The 12706-nt window shown below is 49.1% G+C and overlaps 1 protein-coding gene across 14 annotated transcripts in view; it reads right to left on the reverse strand.

Moving 5' to 3' along the window:
- Positions 1-12609, reverse strand: part of LOC127393191 (S100P-binding protein-like) — a 25530-nt gene extending 12921 nt beyond the window's left edge. Inside the window, exons 1-6 of one of the 14 annotated variants that reach the window (XM_051638062.1) lie at positions 12067-12318; positions 11390-11438; positions 10885-10959; positions 9375-10637; positions 9065-9159; positions 8271-8375 (exon numbers count right to left, since the gene is read on the reverse strand). In XM_051638062.1, coding sequence (XP_051494022.1) covers positions 8271-8375; positions 9065-9159; positions 9375-10526 — 1352 coding nt within the window. In that variant the 5' untranslated portion in view covers positions 10527-10637; positions 10885-10959; positions 11390-11438; positions 12067-12318. The other 13 variants (XM_051638063.1, XM_051638060.1, XM_051638058.1 and 10 more) reach the window with 13 other exon arrangements.
- Positions 12610-12706: the final 97 nt, after the last annotated feature.

The following is a 12706-nucleotide window of genomic DNA, read 5'->3' on the forward strand; positions in this document are numbered from 1 at the left end:
TGGAGTCAGGGAGGCGGGTGTGGAGCAAACAATCCTGCCCAGCACCTCCTTCCAACTCACAACACTTCTCACCTCCTCCCTCTGTACAACAAGCAGCAGCACAAGCTCTGTTCTGTGTCTCCTTGGAAGAAAAAGAGAACATTAGGCATTTTCTTCCTTGACAGTTCAATAGCATCAGAGGAGGAAACACCTACGACAGAAAGTGTTAGTGTAATCTCAGCTGGTAATGACTTTCTGGAGGAGATGGAAATGGAGAGGAACAGGCTGCTAATGCCAGGATTTGCCAAAGACATTCAAGGTTCCATCACTCAAAAGCATGTGTCACAGCTGCACATCCATTTTGCTCATAAAAAGATGGCAATTCATTGACTGAGTAGTCAGACTTGACTTCCCAAGGAGAGAGTTGAAGATTATACCATATGTTCCACCAAATGGAATTTCCCTAGATTTGCAGAAATCCTAACAAGATGTAATGAGCTATTAATGCTTAGTCTGGAAGCAGAAGTCAAACTGACCAACCTCAATCAGCTTTCTAGCATTTGTTAAGAAGCTGCATTATCAACGTGCTTGTTCTGCTAAAGTATCTTCTGCTTCTCCACCAATTTGCTATTATATCATCTGATGACCTTATAGATTAAAATTATTATGTTCCTACTTGATAGTGCTCCAGCCCACACGCCTGGAGGAAAGCTGGATCCTCTTTCAGTTCATGCAGCAGTATCAATTTTGTTTAACCAAGTTCCAAATGAAGAATCTTTATTACTAGCGACGGAGCCAGGAAAGACACAGCTTGAATTTTAGACCCCAGATGGAGGCAGCAGAGTTGGCAGCCAGAAAAACCATCTTTTTGCTTGGAAACTGAACACACGGGATGCGGAGTCATTGAGTGGCAATAATGACATAGCCCCATGATACCATTTGACACTTTACAGCACATTGTTGTCCTTTTTAACTGACAAAACCCCCACACTTGGTGCCACCAACTGCTAAACAGAACCTATTTATACCATCCAGACCTGTTCTGCAGAGGAGGCAACCAACATGGTACTAGACATCCTCTCAAACTGAAGGGAGAACACTATCAGCTCCCACTAATTCACATTTCAGGACACAATTTACTCTGTTTAGAATTGCCTTACAGCACAGAAGGAGGGAAGGGTTGGTTAGCTTTTGAGAGGACAGCAGAAGCAGCCAGGCAGTAGTTCTGATTTCAGCCTCATTGTTTGCTCGCTGCTGTTGTTAGACTGCAATGATTCATCACACACTGATGAATGTTATTAAATTTTTAATTGTTAAGACATTTAATCCCAGAGCTCATGCAGAGCATGCACAAAACAGCCTCTTCCAGTCTTTTCTGGTGTTGCTGGATTCTACTCCAGCAATCATCATAAAGGGAGCCCTTGGCTACACTCTAGCAGCAAATATGCAGTATGTCCTTCCACAAAAGCTTAATACACCCTCTCCCCCTCCCCTTGCAGTATCTCTGCTGCTCAGTACAGATGAATCACACTTGCAATGTCAAGGAATGAAATCTCCAGCAATAAGGCTGCCCAGAAGCCTAAAGCCTTCACAAAGCACAGAGCTGCTCCCTGGCAGGTTCATTCACCCAAGAGATCCCCATTCACAGGGACCACAAAAGATAGAGTGGGGATGAGGAGGCACCTGCTTCTGCTCCAGGTCCTCCAGCATAGGGGAGCTTGTCTTAGACACCATCCTCTTGCTATCATGGTAAGGTGCTGCCTGCTGAATTTCATTTTCTCACTGTGGCTGAACTGGGAACTGAATGCCTGCTTTAAGAGCAGGCTAATATAAATAACATCCCAACTGCTGTGCATCTTTTTATGAGGTTATGAAGAGATCTGTAACAAAATCAAGGCAGCCAGCACGGAAATCTCTGAACAAATAAAAGGCAGCACCTGAGCACACCAGGCAAAGGGATTAGATTGTCCCTGGCCTTCCTAGCCCTCTGTTCTCACTGCTGACCAGTGGCGACCATCACTCACTGGCTGAGGCAAAGCTTGGCCATCCCAGCAGTGAGGGCAGCAGCTTCTGGTCCTGCAGCACTTCTGGACCTTCAGAGTCAGTCCCAGAGCAGTTTAGTTACAGATAAACCCTCCAGCAGGCAAGCTAGTCTGCTTTCACAGGGAGAGAGGATGAATAGGCTCTGCAGTCATAGTCCTGCTACCTCCCTCACCTTCTCAAAACACCTGAATTAAGGAGATTTGAAGCAAACTTCTTGTGTGTTAGGAAGAGGTGGACTTTACAGATACAACCTGGCCAGCATGGGAAACTGTCCTCAGGACCACAAGTAAATGATTCCTTTTTCAGGTAAGTCTCTTCAACTTAACATGTAGGATTCAGTGGTGTAAAAGACAACAGCTCATCACTCCCCAATGACTGGCTGCCAAGGGATGTCACCTTCTCTTCCTATGCAAGGCTCTCCAAGCACAAAATTTACAGTGGGATAAGTCACACAAGAGGCATTAAAAATGTGATATTGACTGGAGAAGATCAGTTACTGACCCAGAGCCCTGACACTGGGCATGCACTACCCACGCCTGCACAACCCACCAGGAAAAAAAAGACATTTCCTGCTCCAAGAAATTGCTGCCTATGAATGACTTGGTTAATGGAGGTTGTATTATTTAGGAGTTAGTGCAGTCAGGCAATGCCAGGCTCTGCTCCAAGCTTCAGTGCTTATCCTTTGGACAAATGACTTCAATTCTCTGTGCCTCAGTCACTGCACATCTAGGACAGTGGCAAACTTTGCTCGCCTTTTAAAGCCACTTCCTCCTGTCCTGCTTTGGGTTTGAAATGTGCTACAGAAGCACAGAATCAAAATATATGAACCACAACACTGACAAACATCAGTGTTGTACCTACATTTTATTTCTTCAAGATCATGTGAACCAAAAGAGTAAGAAAAAAAACAATTCAAATTATAACAACGACAATATAGAGCAGTTCCCTCCACTGGGCAGTTGTTTAAACAAGAAGCAAACTCCCCTCACCAAGTGCTGCACACACATTGAACATTGGCTACATCCAAGCATGTTCTGAAACAAGAAGACAACCCCCACCCAAAACTTTAAGCAGCCTTACAAGCTTAAAAAACAAATTACATTCCAATCAGCTCAGTTATCTCCAGGCCTCAGAGTGTTCCAAAGCTTTTCCACCTCATTAGAGGCTGCTTGGCCTCTTCTGCATTTTGAAAAAAGCCAACTCTTCCTTGTTGTGGTTTTTTATTCTTATTTGTGCACAGGCATCCACACAGTTCAGGAAGCAGGTTTTATCAACTGCAAATCTATCCACAGAATGAACAACCACAGGGGTCACTCTTATGAAAAACCACTGTCAGTTTGGAGAAGGAGCATCTGGCTGGCACAGGGTTGTCACATCCACAACATGGATGCTTTAATTTCTGCAGCAGTTGCTCAGCAAGTGCAGTCAGCAACTGAACAGGTCTCAAGCCAGCAAAGCAACTGGTTCATGCCAACAGCTGGGGAGAGAGACTCGGTTTACACTCAAGATATCTTTATCACAACGTTCAGAAAAGCTCTGTGGTGACTGGATCCCAGAGGCTGCTCCCAAGAGGTCTCTCTAGGTCAGGGTTACACGGGTCTAAAAGCAACAGGATTCTACTTACTGCTCTGGGACTACTGACCTTACAGTCAGGGCTGTCTGTGGGCACAGGGCAGGCCCCCCTATCCAACAGAGCTGAGCTGAAGGTCTTGCACAGCCAATCCTTGGCAAGAGAAGGTGCAGCAGAATGCAAGAACCCATGGATTCCTTACATGAAATACCAACCAGTAACTCCAACCTGGCTGAAGCGTTTGTCCTGCTGCTCTGTCAGGGCAGATACTACAGCTCAGGGAAAGACAACTTCCTTGGAATACTGCCCCTGCTGAAGTCCAGAGCTCCAAGGTGCTCTCAGGACAGAACAGGCTGTGTCCTTGCCCAGTCCAAACTCAAAAGTTTTTCCCTCCATGTGATTGATGTGAATCACAGCCCTGTGTAACACTTCTTCCTTTCCAGGGAACACTGAGTCTCCTGAGCAAATCCAACTCTCCTTCACAAACTGCAGCATCAGCCTTTATTTACCCAAGGAAATAACTTCTTGTCCAAAAAAAAGATACTTCTGGACAAAGTTTCAGAAGTGTTCCTGAAAAAAATACATCCATGTTTTCAGGCTGCATTGTTTAGGAAGAAGGGAGGCACTCAGGGCAGTAACAAAGGGCAGACTGTCACACAATTCCTGATGTCTGCAACAAGCTGAGGCAAGATGTGTGTGTGAGGAGAAGAAATCACCACTTCCCATCAATTCTCAGCCTTCCTATATGGAAGTCCTCCCTCCCTTGCCCTTCTGAGCCACAGTCACAATGGATCACAGAAATAGGGGGGGTCATTTCCCACTGCCAGGGCTGCATCCTTCACTCCAGGGAAGACAAGAAATTGTGCAAACCACCACTGTGACTTGTGAGGACTTCACACCAGTGAGAGGATTGAGCTGCCCTGCAAGAGGCAAAGTCAGAGGAGCAGATGAACCCCACCAGGTATTGGGAGAGAGCAATTAGCACAACACCTCCCCTAATGATCCGACCCAGGGCTCAGGGTAGGAATTCCTGTGGCCATTACATATGAGGAAAGGGGACAGTGACACCCTAGATCAAGTGACCTGCCATGGAACAGAACTGAAGATGTTCTGATTTCTTTCTCCTAAGGCACATCCCCCCTTCCACAACAGTTGAGGCCAAACTACAGATTTAGGATGAGATTTTCAGGCAACTTCTGCCCTCATCTAGAAACCAGGAGCTCTGATTATCTCAGCAGAAGTCCCTGCCAACCAAAGCCATGTGGTTTGTCACGAGAGAAGCCCCTGGACCAGTGGCAGCCTGGGAAGCATCACATTCTGCTGAGAACAGACAACCCTCCCACCACTCCCCTCACCATCAGCCTCCCTGAAATCTGCTTTACCAGCTCCTACCCCATCCCCTCCTCCAAACCCCACCTCATATTCCTCTTGAAATTTAGGGTTTGTGGGAGGATTTCATTTGCTTGGAAGTGAAATCTCCCTCCTAGGCTCAGCCATAAATGTAATTCTTCTGTTCTGTCAGTACAGCCCAAGTCCTGTTCCTTCCCTACATGCTTCCCATTCAAGCAAAATAAATTTGGGCAGGTAAGAACTGTTCCAAGATGAAAGTCTTTTCCTCAGCCAGCTCAGTATCAATCAACAGACCAGACTCTTTCAAGGCAGGCTCTGCTAGCACAGCACTTCTTTGTATTTCACAGATTTGTTTCTCCATATGTTCCCTCACACTATTTTCCCTTTCCATCACCTTAAACCTGGTGTGTCTGTTTTTTAAAAGACATTGATCTTTGTTATTACAGTAAGACCAGATGGTCTGTGACTCTTTATAAGGCATTTCCTTCTCCTTCTCTCCCTTTGATTCAAGAGGGATCCAAGGAAATAATTTATCAGGTTTCTCCCAGGCTGTAAGAACTCTGATCAAATTGCTGAGCACCATAAACCTCTCCCAAACCAACCAAACCTCCAGAACTCCTGGTGGAGTCCTGCTGGCAGAAGCACTCAGAGGGAGCAGCAGTTGGAGGTCAGGCAGGAACTAGCTCCAAACAACATGAGAAGACTTGTCTGAGCAGCAGGTGCTGCAAGCACCATCCCACAGGCACAAGTGCAGTGTTAAAGACCTGGAAAGCCAGGTCTGAAGTGCAGGTGTTTGGGTGGAAGCCACGAGGAGGCTGTTTCTAGAGAGGGACATGTTCTTTCTGTGGAGTTTCACAGAATCATGGAATGGTGAAGGTTGGAAGGGACCTTAAAGATCATCAGGTTCCAACCCCCCTGCTATGAGCAGGGACACCTCACATCAGACCAGGCTGCACAAAGGCTCATCCATACTGGCCTGGAACACTTCCAGGAACGGGGCAGCCACAACATCCCTGGGCAACCTGCTCCAGTGCCTCACTAGCCTCATGGTGAAGAATTTCTTCCTGATGTCTAACCTAAATCTTCCCTCTTCCAGTTTTAATACATTCCCCACTTGTCCTATCACTTCTCTCTCTGGTGAAAAGCCCCTCCCCAGCTTTTCTGGAGCCCCTTTAGGCACTGGGAAGTTTGTCCTTTTCTGGCCCATGTCAAAATAGGCCTGTCCAGCTGGGGACACTGCTGAGGACAGGCCTGGCAGCAGAGTGCAACAGTTCAGTGCCAGAGTCAGTGAGAAGAGCAAGAGCCTCATTATCTCTGCAGACTCATAATGAACCCACTAGAACTGCTGAGGAGGATCTAATCCAGAAGGATATGATCCTATTTACTGTTGGATAAAGGGCCATAATGAAGTGTGAATGCTAACAACTGGTCAGCTGGCAGAAATCTTTTGTGGTCAATTATCAGTTTCAACCACCCATTTTCCAGCAGATGTTCAAATCACATCTCATTTTCACATCTGCTATGACGAGGCAGCCCCAGCAGCATTTAGATTCCAGTGGGAAGCTGCAAATTTATCTTTTCAGATTGAACATCCTCTAGAAACACCTTCTCAGAATGAGAGGAAGAACAACTAGAGCCAGAGGTTCCTTCCCAACTCACTCCAGGTGGCTAGCTGGGAAAAGTTTTCTCTGAACACCAAAGGATCTCTCCCAACTACTCAAGGTCCAAAGGCTGCACTTGGGTAGCCAGTGCAACACACTTCCCCAGCCCAGATGGAAGAAAATTGCATTTATAAAGAACAAAAGCAAGATATCAGCTGACAAGATAAAGCTGTAGCCAACCTGGAATTCATCCAGACAACATAAGAACGAGGAGCAAGGGATGGGATAAAAGGAAGAGCAGACAGATCATGTAGAAGAGGGGATTGCAAAGTCAAACTCGACTACAAAATAAATGCCAGGGGATTTGCAAACCAAAGCAGAGCTCAAGATTGACAGCAGCAATCTGTTAGTGGCTGCTTCCCAAAGGGAATTCCCTTGCTTGCTGGCTCTGAAACCTGCTGTTTTTTCCTTTAGGAATTTCTTGGGATGCATTTTTGCATCTCCTAGGCAAATGACAGACAAGACACTGCTGGGATCCAGGCACACAGGAATCCCAGGCAGGGTCAAAGGCAGAGGAGGTGGCTGAGGGAGGAGGGGAAGCCCACGCTGTCTGCTGGGCTGCATTCCAAGCCTCCAGCTACTTGGGAGAGCTTTGCACTAATAAGAAAACCAAATTGTGTGCATCACAGGCAATGTTCTTCCCCAGCAAAATACAACTATTTCCCTCCTCAACCCTGCTCATTTGGAGCTCTCCTGCCTGATTTTCTGTGACTCAGAACATACGTCTTGCATTTTTCATTGGAAAGGGAGAGAACAGGGGCCATTCCAGCCTTCCCTGCACAGCCCCCTGCCCTGCTGCTCTTGTCCTCACATCCTGGAGCAGCCCTGAGGTGATGCAGCTGCTCCTGCTGCCCAGGGAAGTGCAAGGAGCTACCAAACTGTCAGTTCCTTGTAACTCTGAGGGAATGACAATGACTGCACCCGTGAACACTCTGAATAAGCCCAGCAGGAGGCCACATGGGGAAGCTCCCAGAACACTCTCTGCCCTTCAGAGCATCCCAGTTCCACCCGTCAACTGCTCTTCAGATGGTGCCCTGCTCTCTGCAAACACCTTTCAACAAATGCTCTTGGATGGCACTGTTGGGAACAGCTCTGGAACTCTCAGCACAGGAAGGACATGGAGCTGCTGGAGAGGGTCCAGAGGAGGCCTCAAAGATGATCCAAGGGCTGGAGCAGCTCTGCTCTGGAGACAGGCTGGGAGAGTTGGGGTGTTCAGCCTGGAGAAGAGAAGGCTCCAGGGAGACCTGAGAGCACCTTCCAGTGCCTGAAGGGGCTCCAGGAAAGCTGGGGAGGGGCTTTTCACCAGAGAGGGTGGAGGTAGGACAAGGGGTGATGGTTTTGAACTGAAAGGGGGGAGATTTAGGTGAGATATCAGGAAGAAATTCTTCACCATGAGGGTAGGAAGGCACTGGAATAGGTTGCCCAGGGAAGCTGTGGCTGCCCCATCCCTGGCAGTGTTGAAGGGCAGGTTGGATGGGGCTTGGAGCAGCCTGGGCTGGTGGGAGGTGTCCCTGCCCATGCAGGGGGTTGGAACCTGATGATCTTGAAGGTCCCTTCCAACCCAGACCATTCCATGATCCTATGAAGATGTCAGGGCTCCTGCTGGGATTTCCATCCCCTGCTCCCCACCCACCAGTGCAGCCAGACCCCATTCCACCAGGGGTTACCTGCTGTAGCAGCTACTCCTCTCTTCATCCAGACATGCACACTCTGGAGAGAAATGTCTCCTTTGCTCAAGCTCTGCTTCCCAATTCCATGTCCCTTGGTTCAGTCTTTAAAATAAAAGACAGTGTTAATATCTTTTTAGACAATTCAAATGGGGATACAAAAGACAGAGGGGAGAGTGTCCTACAGAACTAGGACATGAGCTTCTTGTAGCACTTTACTGTGACTGCAAAAGTAGAAGTATTTATCTGAATAAAGCTGCAAATAAACCACCCTGAGAGCAAAGCAGGAGTGTCAGCTGAGCACCCCAGCAAGTCACTGTCCTGAGCCATGACCCTGCCCTCACAAGCAGTTTTGTCACCTTTTCTCAAGGCCACCCTGAGCCCGGAACACAAGAGTAGCAGGTCTGCAGCAGCCACGGGGATGAAGAACCCAAACCCCAGCTCCAGGAGCACAGACAGCAGGAGACACCCAGCCCTGTCCAGCTCTGCTGCTGCCACCTGCAGGAAACCTCTCCAGAAGGAGAGCAGCCTCCAAGCCAGCACCAACACCTTCTGCCCTGCCCAGGACTGTCCTACCAGCCCTCCTTCCCACCTGGACCACCCCTCATATCCTTCCCCCTCTTCCAGTAGCTCACAGGGCAAAACATTAAGTACTTTTTACACTATTTCAGTGCACCTTAAGGAAAAAAAATGAAGAGCTCAAACCAGCTGCACACAACCAACCAAACCTGTCTGGGGAACTCCTGGGACATTTTTCTGAGTGCAAAGGCATTTAGAGGCTCCTAAGAAATTACCTTTCCTTTTCCTGTGGCACAGGAGCTGCTTTGCCAGGGTTTTTCCCACTGGTTGTCTCTTCCTGCCCATTCTGGCCTTCAGCTGCATCACTTAACTAGAAAGAAAAGGAAAAAAGGTGTTAACATCTAACAGGAAACCATGTAAGTCCTGGTGATACACTTAAATATAAAAATAAATCACTTTTCTGGGAAAACCTTCCCTTACTGAGTAAAAACACACTTGGTGTGCACGGGGACATCACTGCCAGTACAAATCAAAAGGAATGGAATTAAAAGCATTTTAGTTACAAGAATGAGGATGTGTGATTACTTTGGTGCTGCTGGATGGTTGTTCAGCTTCTGAGAGTTCCTGCCTCCCATCATCCTCTGGAGAGTGCAGCTTCCCTGAAAAGCAGCTCCCTGTTGCTCCAGAAAGTTCTTGGTCTCTGGATCCAGTTGAAGGTGTGGGGGTCCTTGGCAGCCCAGGGGGGGAACTATCCTCAGGTGAACTCTGGCCACAGGTGAGGACAGAAGAGGACATGGATCCTTCCACACCACAGCAGTCTGACCCATCTCCCAAAGGAGCCTTTCCCTGGCAACCCACCTGCAGGCTTTGCTGGCCATCAGCCACCAGCTCCTCCAAGGATTCTTCAGGAATGCAGCTCCTGGCAGTTTTCTCATCATTCCTGACTGCTTCTGAAGCTTCTCTCTTGGCTTCCTCCAAAGAAATGCCCTCCAGAGGCTGATCTTCACAGTCAGCATCAATGGGGCTGAGGCTCAGAAGCTCCTGGAGGTCAAGTTCAAACAACTTGCGAGTCACCTGGGCCGACTGCAGCTGGTTCTCATCCAACCCAGCCCTTCCCCTTGGAAGGGTGGGATAACACTCATATCCAAGTGGAGAACCCTCTCTGGACAGAGGTTCATTTGGTGGCTCTGCCATCTCTGAGGCTGTGTCTTCATCATCTCTGAGGAATGATGTCCCAGTGCAGCTGCTGGTCTCCTCATTTTCCCTCTCTTCATCTCCATTTTGGCTCAGAGTGCTGCTTCTAGTCAGGTACCACTTGGATTCCACACCATCATCTGCCAGGATTTCCTGGATCTCTTCCTCAGTGTAATTGAAAGAAGAATTCCCTTCACTCTCTGACAGTTCCAACAAGGAATCATCTGGCTCATCATCAAAGCATCTGGTTGTGTCTAGAGAAATGGCCACATCATCATATTTTGATGCAGAAGAACTGGCAGCAAGGTCATCATAGCCAGAACTATCCAGAAAATGACAGGATTCTTGAAAGGAGTAATCTGGGGAACAGAGAGGCAGTTCCTCTGGAGTGCTCCAGAGGTGACTCCCCACACAAGCTTTCTTAGCTGACTGCAGGGCCTGAACCTGCTCTGAGGAATCCAGCAGCCTTTTGGGCCTGGGAACTGGAGGTCTGAACTCATGACAAAGCCCAAGCCCAAAGGCCTGAGGGGAAGGGTCATCCATGTGTCTCAGGGAGCCTGTGCCTTCTGCTCACAGCTCCAGGAACCTGCTCTGAAGTTCACCTCATCCTGCTGCCCTTTGATCAGAAAAGAATCCCCACGTCTCAGCTCCAACCTGCCAGCAAAAGACAACATCTTAGATCCACCTCAGCTGGTTTCCCACCCGACATACAATGGAGAAGGTAAAAACCCACTGGCAGACACACCATTTTCACTCCTCACCTTTACTCCTGACCATTTTACACCTTTAACAACATCAAACCACCACCAGTCCCTCATTCCCTGACTGTTCTCACACCCGAGGTCCTTTGGCTGTGCCAAGCAGGACAAATACAAGCCCAAATCACCAACAGAGTCTGTACCTTCTCCTCCAGAGCTGCTGTAAATCAGTCCTTCTAACACCAGCCACCAGCTTCACAAATTCTATTCTTTAAGACCTTGAAGCACAGAGCACACAAAGTATTAAATAAGGCCTCACAGGCCCTGCCAGTCTCCCAGCCCCCACCTCTGTCCTTCAAAGATAAATAAAGTCTTTTTTGGGTGAGGAAAAGCTGAGCAAGGGACTGAGTCTGCCAGGGAGCTCAGAGGACACTCAGCATCTCAGCCCCCAGCACATTCATACAAAGCACAAGCTGGGATGAAAGATCAGGAGATAAAGGTTCTTCCTGTAAAATTCAATAGTTTAAAGGTATTCACAACCAAAACCTGTTTTCCTCTCAGTGAGGACTCACACTAACCTGAATCTTTTGACCTGAGAGCCCTGCATTTGCCTCCCAGCAGGAGAGCCTGGCCTAAGGAAAGGTATTTCCTGCCCTCTCCTACAGGCAGATTCCAAGGAATACCTTTTGTCTTGCCCAGGGGGGTTACCTATTCCAGGACTAAACTCCAGGCAGTTCTGCTGCTTCCTCTTGTCAACCTGTCCAAATAATAAAAACCAGCACTTTCAGAATAACAAAGCAACCAAACTGAGGGGAGAAAATACCTCAGGAATCAGCTCAGTCCATAGAAAACCTTCACAGTGCACAGGGCAGCTCCCACTAGACACCACTTGCCTGAGTTCTGCAATTTAACTACAAGTGCCCAAGTGCTTCAAAGGGAAACAAAAAGCAAATAAAACCAAATTAAATGTGGATTTAGTCCTACAGAGTGCAGCAGTCTGGTAGTCAAGCTCCTAACCAATCAGGACTTGAAAGAGAACCAAACAAAGCCTTTTTTTTTGCTGGAACTGGCTTACAAAAAGCACATTGGGAGGTGTTTATATAGTTTGCTGACAAGGAAATGGTTTCTTTACAGCCATGACCTTCCCAAGTCACTGAACTGCAGCTGGGTCTGGACTTCCAGGCTCCACATCAGCTGATTCTGGAAGCAGAACTTGGGTAACTTATGATGCAACAGCCTTCTGCCAGTCCCCAGAGAAGGGAATTCAGGGGATGTTCAAGGATTTCCAGCAGGTTATTGCTCCCTAACAGATTAAATGGCTCCTAAGCCCATGTAAGACAAGGCTGCCTGCTGCCAGCCTCTCATTCCACCACTGGTCCCAGTACCTCAAGACCACACGGGAACCAGTTGGCCCCCAGCTGCACCAGCACTGGAGCTGGGCGGGGGGGTTCTGAGGGAGGTGCTTCAGATTCCCACACCTTGCGGGGGTTTCTAGCACAGCTCCAGCCAACAGCGAGGCCGAAAGGCAGCGGCGCTGGGGGAGCCAGCTCTGCCGAGGCTCGGGCACCGGCCGCTTCCCGCAGCTCTGCCGGGCCCTGCTCCCTGGGGAGACAACGGCGGCACCCGCCAGAGGACACAGCCCTCCCGCCTCGCCCTGACCTCGCCCCCTCAGTCGCAGCTCGGCTCCTCCTCCCCACAGGCCCGTCCCTGCCTCCCCCGCCCCGCGCCTCCCGTTCGGCCCCTCAGAGCCCGGCCCGGCGGCCCGCCCGAGCCTCGGGAAAGGGAGCAAACAACAAAAAAAATAGCCCCAGACAAATAAACCAAACGCTACAACAACAACCACCAGCACCGAGGCGGCGGGGCCCGGCCCGGGCCTGGCAGCCCCGCGCTGCCCTCACCCGCCGCCATCTTAACGGCTGGAGCGGCCCCGCCCGCGCCACGCGCCGCCTGATTGGCGGAGAGCGGCAGGCTCCGCCTTCTGATTGGCGGAGAGCGGCAGGCTCCGCCTTCTGATTGGCGGGACGC

The sequence above is a fragment of the Apus apus genome, chromosome 21 (assembly GCF_020740795.1).
Source record: "Apus apus isolate bApuApu2 chromosome 21, bApuApu2.pri.cur, whole genome shotgun sequence".
Classification (NCBI taxonomy): Eukaryota; Metazoa; Chordata; class Aves; order Apodiformes; family Apodidae; genus Apus; species Apus apus.